This window comes from Macrobrachium rosenbergii, chromosome 51, assembly GCF_040412425.1.
Source record: "Macrobrachium rosenbergii isolate ZJJX-2024 chromosome 51, ASM4041242v1, whole genome shotgun sequence".
In the NCBI taxonomy this organism is placed as follows: domain Eukaryota; kingdom Metazoa; phylum Arthropoda; class Malacostraca; order Decapoda; family Palaemonidae; genus Macrobrachium; species Macrobrachium rosenbergii.
In genome coordinates, this window is record NC_089791.1 from 57668831 (window position 1) to 57692893 (window position 24063).

The following is a 24063-nucleotide window of genomic DNA, read 5'->3' on the forward strand; positions in this document are numbered from 1 at the left end:
AATGAATCACTGGAAAATGGATAAATCTAGCCACAGAATAGCTAAATTGGCAGACTGTCTGCCTCTCCAGACTCATTATCCTGCTGCTGTCCAAAAAACAAACAGAAACCAAAATAAGTTGAAACATAGAGCCATTAGAGATGGTGCCACTTCTTCCTAATTCCACACATACATCTTCACTAAAGTATAGACGTTGATGGCACAAACGTAGCCACGTTCCTGTTTGGTAGGTCGTTTAAAGATTGCGCCTTTGGTGTTGTTGTTGTTCTTAGATTAAGCCAGCCTTGTGCCAACCCGGCCTCTTTTGCTAGCATGGCCCATAGCACCCACAAGGGAATACTCTCCCAATATTTGGAATGCCGGTTCCCAGAAGTGGTTCAAGGCTTACCAAGATTTCAGATGAGAAAGAAATCAAACTATTATGAAATGGCTTTAATATATAAAGACATTTGCATTCCATTTCCTCCGTCCTCAGCTCATTACACTCCCTACATAAAATTTACACCGTATTTGCAGGGTTAGAACAAGCAGTCAACAAAATTACACACATATTTTAAGGTGCAGTCATGGGCTGATTCAAGAGAATTGGGGAGGGAATATTTTACGACTGGATTATAATACCCATGCCATGAAAGGTTGAGAACTGGAAACAGATTATAAGCTTATGAAGAAGCAATAACCCACACTGCTTGATACCCTTTTTTTTTTTTTAAGCATTTGAATTCTTAATTGATCATAGCAGTAAATTTCTAAAGAATTATAAATTTCTAAACTTTCAAACAAAAACCATGCAACTTTTTCAAAACTCCAAGCAAATTACCCGCCGCCCACAGCAGTGTGAAATCTGGGAGTTAGCCTTTGAACTGGGCCAGAATTAGTGCGGGAATTTCCACAAATTCGGGCACCCCTGGTGGTGAGCCACGGGCCAGTTGGGGAGCAGCACAATCACAAACAAACAGATCATCCTTGTACTTGTGAGCACTGTATGGGGATCTGTCACTTGTGAATCAACTTTCTGTATGCATAGTCCACTGACTATGAAATATTATCTGAGCAAAAAGGGTGGCATTGGTGCAACCACATGTGTTTCAGGCAAAAGACAAGTGAAAGAACAGGGAACTGTCCTTTTGTTCAAGAGACAACAGGTTGGCACAAAGTACCCAACATGCTCAGTGAGAACCATGTCAGCCATGTCTATGGTGGATGGAACACCCAGACATGTCATACACCATCATTTCCCAAAGCCTGGGAAGGGTGCTCACTTTAGTCCTATAGGACTCATTATGACAGGTCTTCTTGGAATTCCTCTACAGGAAGAAGATGAAGAAGACGACTAGAAAAAGAACATGGAAGAGGCACAAAAACACATACTATATTTGGAAATTTTTGTGATCCTGGCTGGAGTCTTCCTTTCTTCCACAACGCAGGTGAACTGGCCTATGTTAGGAGTGTCCTCACTTCTCACTGAATATGCTGTGGTTAATGATGCTGGGGCATCAGTTACAGCAGAAGGGAAAGTAGTTTGCTTGATCACTGGAGAAGTTTTCACCTTAATACTTTTTCCTAAACAGAAGGGCCACCATTTAATGAACTATAGCCTACACTCAACACATTCGCATTATTTTACTTAATAATGAAGTCTCAATATTGAGAGTTATATTGAGAGCTTTTTGCACTGCTTCAACTCTCTTTAAAATGCTTAATACAGACATCATACTAAAATCTATCCCAAATTTACCATCATTTGGACTTTTTGTAAGTTCTTTGTGTTTCAATGGTCTCATGAGTGGGGCCCCAATTTCATTTTCTTTCTCCTAGTCTGTTGCGGGTAATGACTAGTAGCATATCTGGAACATTTTTGTCACTGTCTCCTGAAAATGTGGGTACTTGAACAATGCTGAAACCTGATTGTTTCTTTTAGTTTTAAGTGAGATTCTGAAATTCAAGTGTTGCCTGAAAATACCATTTTCAGCTCTAAGCTTAGTCATGGTTCATTCAGGCCCAACATTTACCTCCTGTTTTGAAAGCTTCTGACATATATAATTATGTAAGAAATTAGTTATAAAGATACTCTTAAACTTTTATACCCTACCAATTGTGTAGGACCATACTGGGAAAGTGGAGTTTAGGGTGGGAGAAAATAGAGTAAAATGACAAGAAAGCATTCCAAAATCCCAAGACGGGTAAATTTTGATTTTAAATCATAAGCATATACAAGAATTTAAAGTATTTTCCCATGTTTCTGTTTTGAACATTTCTGACTATTATGGAGATCAACTATTATGGGGATTACTGGTGGGTGAGCAAGGTTTTTGGCACAGGCAAACTGCAAGATAGAAACACAAGGAAGTATTCTAACGTTGTCAAGATACTTCAGCAAGTACTGATTATGAATAAAATAAAGGTAGCAAGGACCTAGTGAACTACATTATGTTAGGCCTAGTGGAGGGAGAGTCCAATGGAGTGAAGTTCTCCATCCTGGTAATAACAATGCACCCTTTATAAGGTTTTGTCACAACCCTATTACTTATTTGAACTTACACTGTCGCAGTTAGGTTAGGTGGGCTTCTGGCCCCACAGCGAGACAAGGAGCCCTGGGTTAGATTAGGTTGGTAACCCTAATTGATCTTATATTACAGTGCCTGTAGTCGACACATTTTAGGAATATTGCTCGGCCATGCCCACATCCTCCCTACCCCACCCTGTAAAATAAGTCTAATCCTTTGGGCCAGCTCTAGGAGAGCTGTTAATCAGCTCAGTGGTATGGTAAAACGGTAATTCTATATATTAGCTCTGCGCCTGTTTTTACCTTTTCAACTGGCTTTTTCTACACTTTTAGGGGTTCTGATACTGGCGGTGCATCTGTTTGTTGTCGGCCAAATGGAATGTCCCTTCACCGTGTTTAGTACTGGCCTGGGGGGGGTTGGGTACCCGTACATTAACAAGTTATTGCACTTGCCAGACGGGATATGAACCGTCCAAAACAGACATAGCCGTGCTCTGTCTTGTGAAGATCGCGTATGGAAACCCCTTGACAGATGGACTTCACGGGTTAATTACACTCGAGTGCCAAAAATTAAAGGTAAATTCATAATTAGCGACCAAAAAACTGTAGAAAAAGTTAAGTTAGAAGGCAGTTGCCGACACGGAGCTACTATATAGTTCTACCGGTTAAACAAAGGTATACTTAACTTTTTTTTCTAGTACCTCCATAAAACTTTACTTTGGTTGCGGAGCCTGATTCCTGCCAGTTGTCGACCGGGCCAGGTTCCTCATACATTAATAGACATAACATTTACTTTAATGCCAGGTCCTGACCTAACCAGATCTTAACTACCTAACCTAACTTTGGACACCCCCTTCCCAAAAAAGGGTGTACCATCCCAGCTGGTGACTGGTGGGAATCAAGCTGCCCAACTAAAGTAAAGTTTTACCAAATATCTTTCCGGTAATTCTAAAGAAAAGCTCCATACAAAAATAGTTTATTAATTATATTTCTTCACTAGACAATACAGAAAAGGGTGTAGGCTGACCTTTATTTTTCATTTTTTCTCGGTGTGATGGAATGTGTAGAAATTTCTGCAATGGACATTCAGATGAATATGTCTGCAATGAAGGGACCCAGACTCATCAGTCACATGAGAAATGAAAGTCTCCAGTCTCGATCTCAAGGTAAGACAGGCCTACAGTATATGATGCAGAGCAGATGAGATTAAGGTAAAACTAAGCAATAGCTCCATATCAAGCATTACTTTGGAAATTGATTTTTGCTATAGTATTTTGGCTGTTTAAAAGAATTAATCATTATTTTTTGTCGGTCGACTATGGCAATTAACGTTTTCCTATGTTATTTTACTTGCTTTACTGGAAGAATTTAAAGTAATATTTTGTCGGCAGTGCTCTAGGAATCTTTATTGATCTTTTGAAGAAGTGGAGTTTTTCTTCACCAGGGTAGGTAGCCAGGAGCCCCCCGACTAAGTCCCCACCCTCCAACATGCTTGTCCAAAAAGGTGTTTGAAACACCAAAAAATACCATCATAAAACAATTTGAGAATTTGTGGGAGGTCAGGGCTAGGAATGCCGTTTGACAACCCTTCAGTTAGATAATCGATGGTCTTCAAAGGTCAATTACTGTTTAGTTACAACCGCCGATAAAATTTACTTTTTTTTCTTGTAAAGCAAGTAAAATAACATCATCCATACAGTTCTCTTTCGCCGCTTAAATTAGGCTTTTTATTTTTGTCTATCGACTGTAATTAACCTAAGAATTGTACAGGCTTTCCTGGCTGCTATTGCACATGGACAGTTGTCCTAGGAATCTGACGTTTGATCAAAATCCGTTTTCAATCTATGGCGATGTTTGAACAAACCCCGACAAAGTTGGACACGTGTGTAGGTTAGGTCCGAGTACGTTAGATTGATATAGTTCCGTTTTAAATAGGTTTCCTGAGCTAATCCCTTCTTAAACATATGGGCATGGCTCCCTGATGGCTTGCGCATGCGCGAAACTATTCCATAACAACTTGGCGAAGTTGGCGGTCTGGGCTTTCTCCCAACGTTTCTAAATACCCTGCTTTCCCAAAGGGTCCCCAACCATGTTGGGCAGATATAAGGTTATCAATAACTGACCGACAATAAACAACACCAGCTCCTTCACCGGCAACACTAAAAGTATAAGATACATCGATTTCCAAGCATAGTCCATGTGGAGCTCTTACTTAACTTGAGAAATTTACCGAAACAATGTGAGAAATTTTGGTTATGGTAGTTGGTCCATTTTTACGTTCATTCCTGAGGGACCTACTAAACATGGCGTTCGGTGGAACTTTTCTGTATAAACATGAACAAAAGGCGGAACATGTCTCAAATTTCGGTAAATTTTCAGTTACCTCACCTGCAATGTATTATAGCCTATACACCCTTTTCTATACTGTTCAGTCAACGCATTTTATTAAACAGCATCTTCGTTCGTGTGGAGCTCTTCCTTGGAATTACCATACTTTCAACTCAAGAATGTGATTATGGTTTAAGGCAAAGCTTACCCATTATATCGTATTCACCTCTTGGTACAACCAAACGCTTTCCCACCACTCTTCGAAGAGACTTCATCTTGGATTATCCCCACTCCCTACGTCTACTGCTTCCCTCTTTCAATGATGTACATGGAGGAATGGCCTATTAAGATAGTCACTTTTATGCTTTACGCATTTCTTTGTTCAAAGCATGTTTACAATAACGTAAATTATCGATATACCTATAATTTACAGAAAAAAACATGCCTCACCTAAACTATTTAAACTGTAACATTCACGTTACGAACACGAAAGACAAGTAGTAGCAAAAGATTGCAACGTGAAAGACAGTAAGCTGAAAAGGATTGCTAGGCAACTGTTTGTAGTATGATGAGATGCTTCAAGGGCAAACGTTCAACTCCTTTAGAAAAACAAAAAACTCGTACAAAAATAACGGAGAAATCAAAGAGGTTTAAATACCCAAAAATATTTAAATAATTGGTCGTGCAATCTTGATAAAATCATCCTAAATTTCGAAAGTGACCTTGGCATATGCAGCGGTTCTTAACCATGGGGGAATTCCACCCATGGGGGAATTTCATAGTTACGGGGAGTGGGGAGAACTGTAACCAAGGATTTTCAGTATTATATGCATATGATTTGGAATGCACCTTTTGAGCCAGACAGTTTTGGAAAGGGGGCGGAAATGACATTCTGACATAGGCCTATGGTGAAAGGGTGCATAGGCCAAAAAGTTGAAAGCCACTGCGCTCTGGCATGGGATCATTAATGGCTTCGAATTTTGTACGAAATTTAACTAAATTAAATGGTTCCCGGTCCCTTAATGAATCAAACTGTCACTTGCAATGCTTTGGATGGACAGAAGGATCGTGGTGATTTCCTCCTGCCCCAACAGTTTGGGGTAAGGTAGGCCAGCCTTCTACCAGGTTATGGGCGGAATTGACGGAAAGAGGAGTGGAAACACACACATCCCTCACTGCTGGCACCGTTCATTTCCCAAACAGGCAGCTCTCTCTTTGACAGTCATTGCACTGACACGGAGCAGTTCAAACTCCAAAGCCAGCTCAGTTCTGATGGGGCGCAGCACCTGCGGTGATTGACATGAAACAGTCTGTATATAAGACTGAAAGAACTGAGTATCCTTATGATTCCCAGCTTGAACCGCAGGAGAGAAAGAAGGAAGGGCTCTATATACAATTTCATAATATTGTTACCGTAGCTGCATGCCACATACAGGATGTTTATCTTTAAGGACCAACATGAAACAAACCCACACTAATTATTCCTGCAATATCTAGCATCAGGAATTGTTTACTATACAACATATGCATGACTCACAAAATAAAAGGTAGAACTTGCTACATAAGTAGTAATGATCATTAACGACAAATGTGAGCCTGTCAAGCATAATTCAAAACAAACTTTTCTACAGTGATTATTCCTCCGATGAAGATCCAGCTTCAGGAGTTGTGTGCTATGAGAAGAAGGCATCCTGCACAAAACATAAGGCAGAACTACCAATTTTCATCGTATAATTTAAGAAAATTCATAACACCGTACTTCTCAACAGCCATAGCCTTTGACAGTGATGTCATCACTGCAGCGGCAGAAAACTCAATTGAGGCTTAGAAACAGCCACTCTGTCATTACCTATTGAGAGAAGAAAACCCAAAGAAGAGACTGGTCGAGAAATCAGGAACAGCCCTTACTGTATATTTCATTATCTTTTTCTCGACTGCCAAGTTTGCCGGCGGCTTAAAACTTACATATAACTGTTATATTAGGTAAGATTAATTGAAAAATTATGTTTCTGGTATTAAGAAGCACAGATTTGAATTCACAACGGTGTTAAGGATGATTAAATGTCATGAACTCTTGACCTAAAGGTTCTGAGCAATAACCTCGAAATATATATTGCCATGTGATCATAATAAGCTTGGTTTTTTGAGAGCCTTCTGAGAGAACACTACAAACCATTATGGCAAGCTTCCCTCAAAGACTTTACAGTAGTTAATAGTTTTCTAATGGCACTCATTTTTTCAAGGTGAGTGCACCTCAAGGGATATCTGCTACAGAAGCTCATATGAGGCCCCAGTCTGTCAACCATAGTATCACATATGAGGGTCTAGTAATATATTATTAGTAATAATCTGTTATCATTACTAATGGGACCCGGCTTATAGATAAATTACGGGAACTGGGAAAAAATTAAATTATGTGAAAAGAAGATTCGTTGCTTTAATACAAGCCCGAATTAGGCTTCACTGCTGAAGTAACCCTATAAATGCTTGACAAAGCGTCACTGGATAATGTTTCATCATGTTGAATGAAGTGGTACCTCTTACTTATTCTCCAAACCTGGTCCTCTTCAATGCTGAGACAATGGCAAGCATCGTTAAAGAAACATCACTTGAGGTCAAGGTTGAGCGAGAGCTTTTAAGAGAAATGGCAATGGTCATAGGTTGTTTGGAAGATTTCATGAACACACTGTCAGCATATTGCCCTGCAGCCTCATCTGATGTAGGCATTCCTTCCACTGCTGCAGCCTTATAAATATCTGATACCTGATGTATCAAGGCCAAATCCTTCTTAGCTCTGGCAACATCATAATATAAAGCTATGACTAATAGCATGTCAAACCCTGCTAAGTTGAGGCTAACAATTGCTAGTCTTCTGGAAAGAGATGTGTGAGCAGTAAGTATTAATAACTTCATTTAGTAATCTTACTCTGGGATTAAACATCAAATTATGGTCAATACTGAGTCGATTTGCTGGAGGTAGAGTAATCCACAGGTCAACCATCCTTAATGGAGACTGAACAAAGTCCGTAACAGTGGGCAAGCTTTAGATTTAAGCCAGAGAATCTGATACTTCCTTCAATATGCACCTGCGTGTGCATGATAGTTACACATTGCTATCAAATGGAATCAGCGTGCAAGTCTTACCACTACTTCTTATGCACAAGACAAATCACGACTGGCCAGATACAGAGCATCGCATTTGCAAATTGATCCAGGTTTAACATTCACAAGTAAAGTATCTTGAAAACTCTTGAGTGAGGCTTGCTTCGGGCTGGACGACAAATTGGCTACCAGCAACACCTCCTCTTCAGTCATATCACAAGCAGTTCACTAACAAAAAATAGTTAAGTTTGTACACTTGAAAGTTGATTAGTTATGTTTATAATACCTAATAAAAATGCACACAGTACTGCAGCCTGGCCACGTCATTTTTTCTTATATAAATACAATTTAAAACTACCTTTTGTATCCATGTGAATCCAACCGGCATTTTTACTAAAAGTATGCTCTTACAGCTGCTCCATTTAAGTATACAATACTGGCTCATAAATATAGATTAGGAATGAGAGCACTGGTTAAGTTTGACAGGGGACTAATTTTCTGTGGGAAAGTCTAGCTTATCACTCACCGATCTTACTAGTTTAAGCACTTAGTATAGCACCAGCTATATTGGCATCCGAGAGATTTTTTTATCTATAAACAAGAAAAGTTGTGAGTGCATTTTGCACCAATCATAACCATTCTAATATAAATGCGATAACAGACAGCAGCTGTTCCCAAAGAAAAACTCAAAAATTATACTAACCTGCGTTTCATTATTTTTAAAGTCCTTCAAACCAGACGAGCCTTGGCTAATGTGCTTCTCTACAAGATCATCATCTTCACCGGAAGATGCAAGGTGACTAATATTGACAGGTGAACTAGAGCCCATCACGAACTTCTCCTGCCAAAAGAAGGAAAGATAAGAAAAGTTATGCTTTTCATATACAGTAGAGTTCTAATGCATATATTGCTGTGCATTTCTTATATTTTCGTCACCTGTCTTACACTTTAAATCAGTCAGTCATGTCAAATTAAAATCCCAGCAATATGAAATACTTGCCATTTTCTTTAAAGACTTACAAAATTATGCTAACTCGGTCAAAATATTAAAATAAAGCAGCTATTTTCTTCCCCAATACTTGATACTCATAAACCTGATAAGTTTAATATATAAAGGGCAAACACATCTCTGCGCATAACATGCATTTCTAACAAGGCTCTCCAAAAGCCTGGCATTCTTCATTAAAGTAAACCACTTAATATAGAGGAAACATAACACCTATAGGTAACAGGTTAGCTAAGGCACAAGTAGCCTACGTATTGAAAAACTTCCACTCGTCAATTATAGGATCCATCTAAGACTGCTCAACACATTCTTAATGTCATGTTGGATCTTAAGGAATATCCCTTTTTCTATGTTTATAGCTACAATTAAATCTCAGGTTTGTTATACTCTACAAATTCTACCTCTATGCATCTGACAACATTAAATTTACCAAACCTTTTCAATCATTATTTTCCGTGTATTAACTTTGTTAAAAGAAAATTCCTGTACATTTGGTCCCCGGTGCCAATCACAGTTGGACGTCCCCATGTACCCTAAGTCTTCAGTAGGCCTGTCTCTTTTCAGTAAATTACCTAATAATTTAGGTCTTGCTTTTGTGCACCATTTAGCATTTCCATGTTCAAATCTTCCTTTGTCCAAAAACCCAAGTATCTTATTGTGCTTTCCTGACCTATTTCAGGTAACCGCCACAACCATTGCACACATTTACATTTCAGTGGTGCAGCTGAGGCTTACTGTAACATTAGCCCAATTATGCCTACAACTATACGGAACTTTAATCTATCCTCTAGAATAAATGGTTGGCTTAAATTTATTCTTTCAGCGTCTACTATTAATCTGCCTTTTTTCAGCTACTTCTAGAAACTTTCAAGTACCTCACTTTATTCCACAAATTTTTTTTATTATCTCACTCTTATGCTAAGGTCCTCTGTTAAGGAGACATCAATAGCGACAAGTCTTTTCTACCATCTTATATGTTAAGATCCTCTATTAGGGAAATATCACTATACACCATTGTACACTTGCCAGATAGCCCTTTTGTTGTATGACTTAGGTTGAACAGATATCTCTACTTATTTATATACAGGTATATATACTAAATGGTAAATTCTTCATTGCACATGCACTTAAGCTGAAAATGATAAATAGATATGAACACTAAACCCTCGCTAATCTGGACTAATTTCCTATCAGTGAGTGCCAATTGTCCAAATTTGCCACTCAAGGCTAGACTAGTTCTTTCGGTCTGTTTACATTAATGGGTAACAAGCAAGAGCTCTCACAAAGGTTCCAGAGAGTGGCTTCTCCAGAAAATTTCTTAGAAAATACAATTCACTCAGTTAATATAATTCTGAAGAATCTAGGCCCTAGATATACTCAGGGGCGTCATTGCAGATTTTTGTTGTGGGGGGGGGGGGAAGATGGTTTGGCGAGCGAAGCGAGCCTAACTAGCTGGGGGTTTTTTGATTTTGAGCTATTTTATGTGCTTTTCGAAGCCACATGAGCAAGGTATTTCAGCAAAATAGGCAGACAAACAAACATTGTGTGTGATATAGATAGATAGATAGACAGACAGACAGACAGACAGACAGGTAGATAGATAGATAGACAAGTGGATAGATAGATAGATAGATATAACTTAATGTGGTGACATTTGAATTTCGGTAGGAATAATGGAAAACCAGCTGCTGCTACTTCTTGTGGCCTGGGGGTGTGAGGGGGCAAGTTGAGGCTTGTGGGGGGGGCAACTTGAGTCTTGGGGGGGCCAGTTGCCCTCCCCAGGCCACCCCCCTCCCGCCCCCACAAATGACGCCCCTGGATATACTGTAGTCTGTAACAAAAATCCATCTTTAAATGCCAGTCTAATGCACTGGCATGATTACGTTGTAAAGAAAAATTACTTTTTCAGCCAAAATAATGGAGATTAAAAAGTCACAGAAAGAAACTGAACAGTACTCTGTTCGTCTGACCACCAAGTGTTAGAATTATTAGGATTCTGGAGCTTGGCTGGTTTTTCATAACAATTCTTAACAAGTAAAAAATGCGCCGAAGTTTCTTCGGCGCAATCGAGTTTTCTGTACAGCCGCTACAGCGTATAATAAAGGCCACCGAAAATAGATCTATCTTTCGGTGGTCTCGGTATGATAATGTATGAGCCACGGCCCACGAAACTTTAACCAAAGCCCGGTGGTGGCCTATCCTATATTGTTGCCAGAAGCACGGTTATGGCTAACTTTAACCTTAAATAAAATAAAAAATAAAAACTACTGAGGCTATAGGGCTGCTATTTGGTATGTTTGATGATTGGAGAGTTGATGATCAACATACCAATTTGCAGCCCTCTAGCCTCTGTAGTTTTTAAGATCTGAGGGCGGACAGAAAAAATGTAGACAGAAAGAAGCGCGGATGGACAGACAAAGTCGGCACAGTAGTTTTCTTTTACAGAAAACTAAAACATAAAACTTTGGAAGATGACACTTTTTCTGTCCGCCCTCAGATCTTAAAAACTATCGAGGCTAGAGGGCTGCAAATTGGTATGTTGATCATCCACCCTCCAATCATCAAACATACCAAATTGCAGCCCTACAGCCTGGCAACTACTATTAATGGTTTTGTACAACTGTAAACAAACGGTGAAGCTTTTAAAAAATGCAATACTCTGTAGAATGTAAAACAGTGCTCAGTGGCAAAAATGTCTTGGAAGTACAAACACTTATATTAAGTACAGAACACTTAAAAATCAGATTCCAGGCCGCATGAGTTCACGAAATATAAGACAACAGTCTGTTTAAATCTTATTTTAGACAAAATAACTCATGTCACTACCCTCTGTACATATTTGGATCCTCAATTTAAACACAAAGTACATTATCATGGTAGTAATGACCAACCTTTGTGTTGGCAAAAGGTCAACTTAAACTAAAACAACGGCGACTAACCTTTGATGGGTAAGGTTTTATATTTAAACATACGTTGATGGCCCAACTCCTCCTATGTTTGAGTAGCAACTGTTCAAAAAAATATGGGTTAGCTTCCACAAGAATCCCTTTCCAGCCAAACTCTCGTTCCAGCCAAAGAGTATTTGACAAAAATTCCCCATCATAAGCACCAACTTCTAAGAAAGTTCCTGGAATTTCAATCTGGAAAGAAAAGAAATTATTTTATTCTATTATGACGATTTATCAGAACTGAAGTGGAAAATAAAAAGCTGTTGTTCTAATAGTAATTTACTTGTCAAAGGATTTTTAGTTCAAATTATTTTTAAAGTTCTTCATATAACCAGTACAAATAATGTGAGCTCCTTTGTTGAGACTAACGGCAAGGATACTTTATAATTTCACTCCGTAGAATTTCATTGTCACACTGAAATCCTCCAAACAGAATATGATGTTTTAGAATCAATGAAAAACATTAATTTAGAAAGCCCCAAATGAATAACTCTTCAGTGTATTTATTTTAACATTATACTTTCTGAATAAGACATGGATCTACCATAAAACAGAAAAAATTTGCTTCGGCGCATGAGTTTCTGTACAGCGTATAAACAAGGCCACCGAAAATAGATCTATTTTTCGGTTGTCTCCTCCACGAGCCATGAAACTTTAACCAAAAATAAAAATTGCTCAAGTTTTATATACAACTGTTTGATGACTGGAGAGTGGATGATCAACATACCAATTTGAGCCCTCTAGCCTCAGTAGTTTTTAGATCTGAGGGCGGACAGAAAAAGTGCGGACGGACAGACAAAGCCGGCAAATTTTTCTTTGACAGACCACTAAAAGCGAAATGATCCAGCTCCAAATGGCAAATTGTTTCGAGGTTAACCACTTTTATTTATTTATAGGAATCAGAGATGTGGCAGTGTCAGAAACAAAAAGGGAAAATTTCTTTTTTGGCAGTAAGAATAAATAAATTTAGCATACGATAATCAAAAACATTGTAAGGTCGGAAAACAGTATGCTCAATGGTCATACCATAATTATATTCAGAAACCAACTAAAACAAACAGTCCATCAGTATTTGTTTTATCAAAAATAGTAAGTGATGAATGATCTTCTATACTTATATAAAAGCTTTTAATAATATTATTTTGCTTCATTTGACATACATTTCCGTTCAATTAGGCCTCATAACCTTAAAAACTCTCAAGTTTTTATATACAACTTAAATAAATAGGCTTAATGACCGTATGCTAAACTCTGTCCTATGTTAAATTTTCTCGTATACATGCAAAACGATCCAGCGGACTTGTTTAGATTTTATTTAATGCGAAAGCTTTCTGTCATTACAACGAAAATGTTTGTTTTCACACGAATAAATAAATTTTTTGAAACCAAGTCTGTGCTATGTACTCAGTGATCATCCATAAATATAGAAAAGCAAACAGTACTAGGCAGCATACGGGATCCGATCTACACATCCATTTAATTACCGTTGATAATTTTTCCCGTAGAACAAATAAAAAAGAATAACATCAGAACTAAACAGCCGTGGTTAGTGCAGATATATACAATGAAATATTTGTTGAGGGACTGGACATGTTTAATACCAGTTTTTGAATATTTATTACGTGTGAAATAATTCTGCCCAAGTTATTAATAAAAATAATGGCCAACAAGAAAATGGTTAACGGTACATAAGACTACTCCATTATCTTGTCTGAGCATGTTACCTATAACATATCAATTGCAAGTTCCTTGATATTACTTGCATTTTGCCAGTGGATATCTTCCACTACTGCAATAGAATATTTTTACATGCAGTGTCAATTTCACGATTTTAATTTGTGTATGTAATCATAAAGGAGAATACAGGCAAGTAACAGTCGACTTTCCTCACTGACAGCTATCGTTAAGCCTACATTTCCCAAAACAATTGAAGAACTTCCATCGCTAATGAAATATTCCAACGTCTATACAACAAAACCAAGTAACAACAAACCTTATCGCCAAAGATATCCTCCAGGTTTCCCAAGATAAACTCCTGAGATGGACTGAAGAGTTTCAGTTCGTTCCCATCATCGTCTTCATGGAAACCATTCATGATATAAGACAAATTGTATGGCAGCCGGGAGGGAGGAATGAACTGGGAACGAACCCATCTTAGAAGAGAAGGGCTGTCCTGGGCCTCGGGACCCGATAGTACTTTACCTAGGTGATCTATGAAAAATTAACAGAGAAATAAAGAGTAGAATATTAAAATCACGCAAACAAATCTTTAAAAATATTTGCAAGCAACGAGGAGTTCTAAAATACGTTTTCTAAAATAGACCTAAGAGCAAATACAATCCATAACTTTTTTTTTCTTCGTTTTTAACGTGCATTTTTTTCCCATTATTATATGGGGTAAGCACGATGCCTTCTTTTGAAGGACTTGGATGGGGTATTATATATAGTAAACACAATGATGATATATCTATATACATACCAGTTACATGTGTAAATACTTTTTATTACTTACAATCCTCACAGTCGTTCGGCGCATGGAGTATGAATAACGTGTTGAAGAGCATCACGACAGCAGCCGTTCCAATGACCACATTTGCTCGTCCCCTGCGGAGTAGACAGAAATGAACATTCACGTCTAGTGTTCTACGTCTGCGCAAACAAAAAACAAAGGCGAGATTCTTCGTATCTGATGTAGAGCTTACTGCAGACCAACATGTCTGACAGTCAGAGGTCAGTTGTAACCATTTTCATATTTATTTTTACCTTGGGAATCTTGTGTAAGGAATGGAATGAAATGTGACTTAATGGGGATTTTTTCCCTTATTTAATTCCGAAAAAAAAAACTGAAGCTATTTCACTTTCTTATTGGTTCAATAAAACACGTAAGCAATAAGTTCTTGATTTTGTACTCAACAGAAATATAAGAATTATCTTCAGAAAACATTATTTAGTCTTAATTAGATAAACACGTGGACTAACTTCTCTTAAAGGTATTGAAAATACATATCTTGGCATCGTTCTTGATTGACATATAAATTTCGAAGTGAATCAGTAATTCAGATAGGTATGCACTGGTATGAAAGCAAAAAGTACTTACACTTTCGTTAAAACACGTTAGCCGTATCCTTGTAAACCATTTTAGTTCTTTGATGCGTCCCTACTTTTTCCTTCGAAATTTTCTGTAAACTCATCGTATGAGTTTCCGTTTGTTCCTTTCTACATGGATGCGTGCGCGCACACACACACACACACACACACACACACACACCTATATGTGCTCGCGTGTTTGGCAGTAGCCTTGCGTACTGCCTGTAGTATAAGTTGTATGGCTAACTCCAGCCATACTACAAAAGAGAGGGAAAATCACACATTTTAAGTTAAAGGAAAGTTCTTTTTCCTTCTTAAGCTCCATTTCCAGTTCCAATGTTACGTAGGGCTTTTTGCTTTAAAAAGTATTAAATTTTACAGAGCCACATAGTAGTATCAGTAGCACTACTTTTATTCACACTTACTAAGGGATTAAGAGCCGATGAAACACGGTTTTTCGGCAATACCTTTTTATCAAAGCATCGGATAAAGGTGAAAGTTGGCAAGTGTATATTTTATAATCCTACCTAATTTTTGCAAGTAGTATTTAGTACCTAAGGTCAATAGTTCTGGTACTTATCAGAGTAAAAGTGAGTTTCCTATGCCAGAGCCATCAAAATCGCAGGTAAGGGTTTTGAACACAATAGTGACGTTAACCTATGACGTCATGAGGCTCCACCCACAGTGAAGAGGGTTTACATATGGGGAAAACGTCTCTTCACTGTGGCTCTGCCCACTTACCAGTTGCCAGTGACATATTCACTAACTGATATTAGTACCCAAGGCCAAGAGAGACAAGGTCTACCCAATTGGGTGGAGTTGCCTCCCACCTGGGGTAACTACGTAGGCGATGAGGTACCTGCTCATTACGGCAATCCACCGACTGACATAATAAGGAGGTAGACAAAGTTCCACCTACATGGGGGATTTGGGGAAAAGTGAGCAGACCTTCTCTTTCTCTTGGCCTTGTTAGTATCCATCCTAGGCTTCAACGATATCAATGATGGCGAGCAGAATTTATCATCGTCTCCTTGATTGCATTATCATTCTCAATAATTTTATTATAATATTATTACTATTTTGTGGAGGTTTCATCGCAAATTCCACAGAAGTTGTTGGCTTGGAATTCTTCCATTTTCTAGATGTTCGTATCATTTCTACTTTACAAATAACTCAGTGCGGGAATACAAAATGACAATCCGTTTTGTCTCACCTCAGGCTTCGACACTACAGCCTTCTGTCTGTAGCAAGTCAAGACCGGTCACTAGAAGTAGAATTCAAATAAGAAGCAATGATACCCCATTTCCCTCAATTGTTAGAGGTGTAAAGGTCAATGCCATTGTTGTATTTCAGTTAATGTAACCCATTGTTATTTTTCTTTTTTTTATTTATATCATACAGCACCCTAAACAGCGCTCGTATACTTGCTGCAATAGTAGGAGTCAAGACTTTGAGGGCAAGCTGTTATTTACCTACTTAATATCAATCAAATGCAACACGATTTATATTGATATGCATGGAAAGGAAAATATATTGAAATCAGCTTGAATGAGGAACATATTGTTATAATCAGTATGTTTCAATAAATATGTTTTAGATTTACAAATAAAAAGTCTAACACTATACATACATCATTTACAAAATGTCTTCATCGTCACTCTCGAGGAAGAGATCATCATCCCCACCTTCATCGTCGCTAGTGATGTCAATGATGACTGGTTCCACGCTCTCATGGATAGTGTCCGACTTCCAGTATCCTCCTCAAAGTGAGGGGATTGTCTAGCAGCACCTGCCCACACTTCTAGGGTGGCCAGGTAACTGTTACCCACTATAGACATAATTACCTCTTCACGCTGGAGTAAATCTTGCCACGGGTCTTCTCGCTTGTATACAAAGTGGCAAGCCATAGCACAAATGCAGTCTTGCAACCACGGGGACAATTCCATATCCTGCTGCCCATTATCGAATTTGCTGATGCCTAGACTTTGTAAGCTTTAATGACTTACTGCCTACCTGGTGGGTGGGAGGAGCCTTATGCAATCATATTATGTTTACGTCACGAATGGTTTTAGGATCTTTGTGATTTTCTCGGTTCTGCCATTGGCGACTTCATTTTACTATATAAATATCAAAACTATTGAACTTAGGTACTAAATAATGCTTGCAAAAATTAGGTAGGGTCATAAAATATACACTTGTCAACTTTCACATTCACCTTTATCCGATGCTTTGATAAAAAGGTGTTGCCGAAAAACCGTGTTTCATCGGCTCTGAATCCCTTAGTAAATGGTCTGTCCACTATATTTAATGAACATAATCGCGGCTGATGTGGCCTCAACCTGGCCTTGGGCATTGTAGGAAAGGCCAGGGGCAAGAGAATGAGTCAGGAACCGAGTAGGCTACTCACGTTTCGTGGCCGATGTAGTTGAACCCTACTACTTCTAAAGCGCGCGTATGCAAGCGCGCACACACGCGATATACATACATACATTATATATATATATATATATATATATATATATATATATATATATATATATATATATATATATATATAGTATGTACACACAGACATATATGTATGTAAGTATATATATAAATATATATATATATATATATATATATATATATATATATATATATATATATATTTACATATGTAAAGTACATATATAAATATATATATATATATATATACATATATATATATGTGTATATATATACATATATATATACATACATACATTATATATATATATATATATATTTATATATATATAATATATATATATATATATATATATATATATATATATATATACAGTATATGTACACACAGTATATGTGTATATATATTTATATATGTATAAGTACATATATAAATATATATATACTCTATATATACATATACAGTATATGTGTGTGAGTGTGTGTACATACTCGTATATCATCGATTTGCCTTTCCATTCTTTACGGTTGGCCCCAGGTGTACCCTCTCTTTACTGCTGCTTATTTACAGGGATGAAGTTTCTAGCCATTTACTCATATAATATAATATATATATATATATATATATATGTATATTATTTTTTTATATCACCATATGCCCTTTCCTCTTTAAGGGGCTTCGATGACAGTGTTCAGCAATTTAGAAAAAAGTTACCATCCTCATGCCCTATTCTTGTCCCAGTTTGTGCCAGCACTTACAGACGGGTCAACTAGAGAGTACAGTACAAGAACGAACCATGAACCTTGCAAATGTAACCCCAGTGTTCTACCTTTCTCATCCAAGTTTTTCAGAATGAGGTTTCTATCTACTTACCATATTCCACGCTGGAATTGACCAAACTGTCAAACAACTATAACTCAACTCAGAGACACGTAACAGATTCTTCAGATAACAGGTCTAAGGCTCTACCTGGGGCACTCATAGGTAGCCTACAACACATACATCACATACACACATACACACACTACATATATATATATATATATATATATATATATATATATATATATATATATATATATATATATATATATATATATATATACTACTGAGGTGAGTATATCAGTGCACCAACCTGACCAGGATTTAAGTCTATGCTATTTTAGATTACACTTGGGCGGCAGTGAACTCATAAGCTGGCTGTCACCCCTCTGCCAATCCAAAAAGAGATAGGTTCGAAACCTGGTCGAGGTTGGTAAGCTTGTCACAGTTATAATTCACTCTAGGTATAAGACATTCTGAAGGTACAGTGAATTCTATATTTCTGTTATTTATGGGTTGATTGTTGGAAGTATAACAACGCCATATTTGACTACGTATTACCCCTGCCACACCATATATATATATATATATATATATATATATATATATATATATATATATATATATATATATATATATATATATATATATATATATATATGGCACAAGGAAGAATTCCTGAAGCTATGTCTAATCATTATATAACTGATGATGTCAGAAAATTATTCTGACACTGAAAGATAAAGCGATCACGCCGCACTGAATTTTCACGAGAATCTAATAATAATAATAATAATAATAATAATAATAATAATAATAATAATAATAATACATCTGTGAGTTTCTAAACAAATTCTAAAATCTGTAAGATATTTACCCCAAGAAGCAACCACGTTTTAACTTCTCTCTTTCCCTTATGTAGTGTACCAAAATGATTTTTTTTCCACTGTTCTGGTGATCAGAGACATAGATGAGTCTTAGGCACCTATGTTCCTCCCATCATTATCTGAATTATGTTTTTCATTTCGAACTTACAGTATACATGCATCATCGTCCAAGTCATTAGATGATAACACAAGGAAAAGAGTGATAATAATAACATGAGCATTGTCGATGAATGATAAGTCATAACAAGAGGCCCATCTTTATTAAAGCTTTTTTTAGAGATATAAGAATCTTCATCAAGATTAAATACAATAATTGCACAGGCACTACTTACGGGGTAATGTACTTTACAGGCATGTCTTTTTTACTAAGCAGTAACTCGTAGATGCTAAAACTCTTCTTTTCTTGTGTCCCATAATTCGCTGTATACGCACTGAACACTCAAGAACTCATGGATTCATCGTTCCATAAACCTTGTCACTGGCAAGCAACGTAATCTACAAAGGGCGAACGCCTTCTGTCAGGTAGTGACACTTTTTTGGCATGCCACGTTATAAGGAACTTTGAGCAACAAATGAGTTCGGAATTGAAGAAAACGGACTGCAAGTAGTTCAAAGAAAACATGGATTACACGTTTCAGTGGTAACTAACATAAATAAGACTTTTTTTCTTTTCGTTTGCTTTATAAATTCTAGTTTTAAAGGTTAAGTCTGTTTCTTGAGTGACATTTGTATTGTAAAAAAGAGTTCAGAATTTACTCTTAAATATTCTGTTTTTTTTTATGGCAATAAAACCAAAGAACTTGAATTAAATATGCTGTACATGGAGGGAAGGGCCTCAGCTTGCATTTTACCAATGAAGAACTGTTAAGCTAGGGTTTCATTAACGTGTTCGCGGTTGCGTTTTCGTTTGCAGCAAAAATGTACATTGCACAGGTTGCGTTTGCGGTAGCGTTGTCAATCGTTCCATGTAGCTACTGAAAACCCAACCGCATGCTAACGAACGCCTCTGGCGCCAAACATCCCAATGTCTTTCTTCATTGTTACTGCACACGTGGTCTTCGCTCTTAGGAAAATGCCTAGAGGAAAGCATCAATTTTCAGTCATAGAGACTGAAATTCCCCTCCTACAAGAATATAAAAATGGTCAATAATTTATGGAAGAGCGTTGCTGATATAATAAGGAAGGATTTGGATTGTGAGTATCATTCAGTTACACACTATACAAGTGACAAGAAATTGTTGATATAGCCTAATCAGGCATATATCTTAAATGCAATAATACTGTTTTGATAACTGTAGTATAAGGAACCAGATTTCAGGGGTACTTTCACCAACACATGTTTACCATCAAGGGTTCCCAAGTAGTGAGGAAACTGCCACTTAACCCCAAAACCTGCTGATATAATCTTCCATTCAGTGCTATTCTGCGGCACTTTCATGTATACAGGAAATAACCGTTGTCATAAAATTTTAGTGACCTCTGCAACAAAGTTACGTACTATGGTTCTACCCATTAGAAATTCAAAGGCAAGGGAACGAAAACATTGTCAAGTCGCCAAAAATTCAAAAAAAACGAGATGAAAATGTAACAGGATTTTTCATTTTGAACCCTAACCACTTTGATACAAAAAGTTTTCAAAAATTTTGGTAAATTCGAAGATATTTTTTTCCCCATGACATTATCTTTGGAAATTATTTTCAATGGCTCCTGGGATGGTCGACGATTTGAATACGCCCCCTAGACAATTGTCATAATATGTTGCATATCCCAGTTGGGAGATAGTGATGTCAGTGCAGCTCACGCGGTGCACTGTAAGCATTATTTAAGGTCCTTTGCAGCGTCCCTTCGGCCCCTGGCTGCAAACTTTTCCATTACTTTTACTGTACCTCCATTCAAATTCTCTTCCATCTTACTTTCCTTAACCCTCTCCTATTATTTTTTAGTACAAATGCCAGGTTTTCCTCAAGTCACACCTTAAAACCCTTTCTACTCTCAGGTTTCCTTTCAGAGCTGAATGACCTCATAGGTCCCAGCGCTTGGCCTTTGGCCTAAATTCTATATACCATCCCGTATGTTACATATGGAATCTAGTTTAGATTCCTATTTTAACAAAGTTTCGGTCAATAGGTTAGGTTACGTTACAATTTTAAACCTCTTTTGGTTTGTAGGAAGTTAAACTAGGATCGTATTTTAAACTTCTCTTGTCTAAACGGAAGCTTGTACCGAAAAAAAATAATAATATAATTTATCCCCATGGGAACCAATAAACTGCATTTCAGTAAAAAAAAAATATCATGGGCTTGATATGGCATAATTAGCGACTTAGCAATAAAAAAAAGTTGCTGTTCATTATCAAAATGATTATGGTTTATGAGATAAATACCAATAAAACACGTTCCCGGTTATGTTTTCTTAACATAACTTCTGAATAATTAATAGTGATCAAAGTAACAGCTATGTTCAATGACATTTTACAAATCAGTAATTCATATTATCGTGTATCTATGACTACATATGAATAATTTTTCTTCAGTGATTCATTATTTGAAATACAATATATATATATATATATATATATATATATATATATATATATATATATATATATATATATATATATATGAATTAATTCCCATTTATAATTACTGCAGCCGCATTGTGTCACCTGTGATCCAGATAACCCTATACCACGGGCAGAGGACACAGCTTCTGGGAAAATGTCTTGAAAATGCCAGTTCAGGAATGAAGGAAAAGAAAAGGAGGGAAGTAGGTAGCAGCAGGGAAAGCAGCATTGAGACTGTGATCACTGGTCTTATTGAGCAGCATATGAAAAATCGCGCAGAGCTGGAGGAACATGTAACCCAGCAATTTCCCGCCTCTGGCGTTGATGGTCTTTTCTGCAAAACTTGTGCGGAACGGATGAAACGTTTCCACCACAGACCTCATCCTACCTACAGTTGCCTCCGTAGGGGAATAGTGCCATCAGTGCACCTCGCGCGGTGTACTGTAGTCATTACTGAAGTTTCTCTGCAGCGTCCCATCGGCCCGTAGCTTCGACCTACTTCATTCCTTTTACTGTTCCCCTGTTCATGTTATCTTTCTTCCATCTTAATTTCCACCGTCTCCTAACAATTGTTTCAGTGCACTGCGAGGTTTTCCTCCTGTTACCCTTTCAAACCTCCTTTACTCTCAATTTCCGTTTCAGCGCTGAATGACCTCACAGGTCCCAGCGCTTGGACTTTGGCCTAAATTCTATATTCCAACACTATAATACCTACAGTTGCACATGTCTCAATTGTTTTTTAATGCTGAAAACCCAACTACGCATATACCAAGCCGCCATTACCCAATTAGACAATTACACAGCCAGTATAAACGACACCAGTGAGTACAAACAAAATTCTCAATGCCGCAAACCACATCACGTTCCACAAAGGACAGTGTCATTGCAAATGAAGAGATATCCACCAAAACATCCACTGAGTCACCGGATATTGTTTCCAAAGTAATGCGTTAAACAAATTGTTGAAATGTGGCCAGCATCACCATATCGTATCACTCTTAGTGTATCTCCTCTAAAAAGTTTAGTGAATTGCATATTTTGCGTTAATATTTGCCTGTTGTACCTATCATTCGCTATCTTATTTGCAGGACTTACCTTATGCATGTTGCAAGTCGCTGCCTTGGACAAAAAACTTCTCTGTTCTTGCAGTGTTTTACCAAAGTCTCCTCAGCTATGGAGAGAGTACATGGGTGAACTGCTCTCTGCTCAGACGAAAATATTCTTTGAATTTTTCCTCATGCAAGCTTAGCTATGTTATCAAAGTACTGTAGGCTCTAGTACTTGACCGATTCGGCAGTAACCGGTGAACCCACCATCTGTGTCTCCTTGTCAGTTTTTCTTTTGAATTATGTTACTTCTTATATAAAAGCAAGATAATTAATTATAAGTCTTCTTGTTTATAAAGATAACGTCATTATGCACTGGGAGCACCATAGTGATGCCGAGAACGAGCCGCAACTGTGTTGTACATTTGAAAACAGAGCTGTCCGTTCTTAAGCATCAGTTACGCATACTGCAAACGTTTACCGTAAAGGCACCACGAACACGTTAATGGAATCCTAAGTTTTATCAAGGGTAAAGCAGAGTAAAACTCAACAATACATTCATCTTCAGCGTAAAATGATAAACATGCATAGATGAAAAGAGACATCCATTTTCACGAGTTGTCTTGAATCAAATCGCCTCTTGAAATATGAAAAAGTTGACCAGGGTCCATTTAACTTTATGGAACCAAATGGTGCGGTAACACTTTCCAGAACGAATTTTAAGCAAAGTACAATATTCTCAACAAATCTGATGGTTGAGCCTCATAGAGCACTAAAATTGGATAACTGAATGCGTTAGACATCTAGCCTCCTTGATTCAATCACTTCGATGTTTATGTCCGCGTGATTTCTTTACGATCTATTATCGGTAGTGTTGCCAGATCAAGCACACTCTTACTTTCGTGAATCAGCTAAATTTCAATCTGTTACTTGACCAGTCTTGTAAAGAACGCACTTGTAAAATTTTAACTGGAAATAATTTATTAACCCATGGTAACCTATCTAATGGGTTGTATTTAAAAGAAACGACCCCATAGCGGGTAGCGCCGTCAGTGCACCTCATGCGGTGCACTATAAGGATTACTTAAGGTTCTTTGCAGCGTGCCTTTTCGTTCCTTTTACTGTACCTCCTTTCATATTCTCTTTCTTCCATCTTACTTTCCACCCTCTCCTAACAATTAATTCATAGTGCAACTGCTCTGAGGTTTTCCTCCTGTTTCACCTTTCAAACCTTTTACTGTCAATTTCCGTTGCAGCTCTGAATGCCCTCATAGGTCCCAGTGCTTGGCCTTTGGCCTAAATTCTATATTCAAGTCAAT

At 37.5% G+C, this 24063-nt stretch overlaps 3 protein-coding genes across 3 annotated transcripts in view; 2 read left to right on the forward strand and 1 right to left on the reverse strand.

Annotated features, from left to right (window-relative positions):
- The window catches only part of LOC136833435 (T-cell activation inhibitor, mitochondrial-like), a 104081-nt gene extending 100388 nt beyond the window's left edge, over positions 1-3693 (forward strand). The window contains exon 9 of the mRNA XM_067095596.1: positions 3574-3693. Within this exon, the coding sequence (XP_066951697.1) occupies positions 3574-3649 (76 nt within the window). The 3' untranslated portion in view covers positions 3650-3693. The remainder of the gene's footprint in view (positions 1-3573) is intronic.
- The window catches only part of LOC136833436 (uncharacterized), a 30589-nt gene extending 10923 nt beyond the window's left edge, over positions 1-19666 (reverse strand). Inside the window, exons 1-5 of the mRNA XM_067095597.1 lie at positions 19468-19666; positions 14403-14494; positions 13884-14101; positions 11882-12082; positions 8640-8777 (exon numbers count right to left, since the gene is read on the reverse strand). Of these exons, the coding sequence (XP_066951698.1) occupies positions 8640-8777; positions 11882-12082; positions 13884-14101; positions 14403-14494; positions 19468-19490 (672 nt within the window). The 5' untranslated portion in view covers positions 19491-19666. The remainder of the gene's footprint in view (positions 1-8639; positions 8778-11881; positions 12083-13883; positions 14102-14402; positions 14495-19467) is intronic.
- LOC136833434 (uncharacterized) overlaps positions 14435-24063 on the forward strand; it is a 144629-nt gene continuing 135000 nt past the window's right edge. Inside the window, exon 1 of the mRNA XM_067095592.1 lies at positions 14435-14620. The gene's annotated coding sequence lies outside the window, so the exon portion shown is untranslated. The remainder of the gene's footprint in view (positions 14621-24063) is intronic.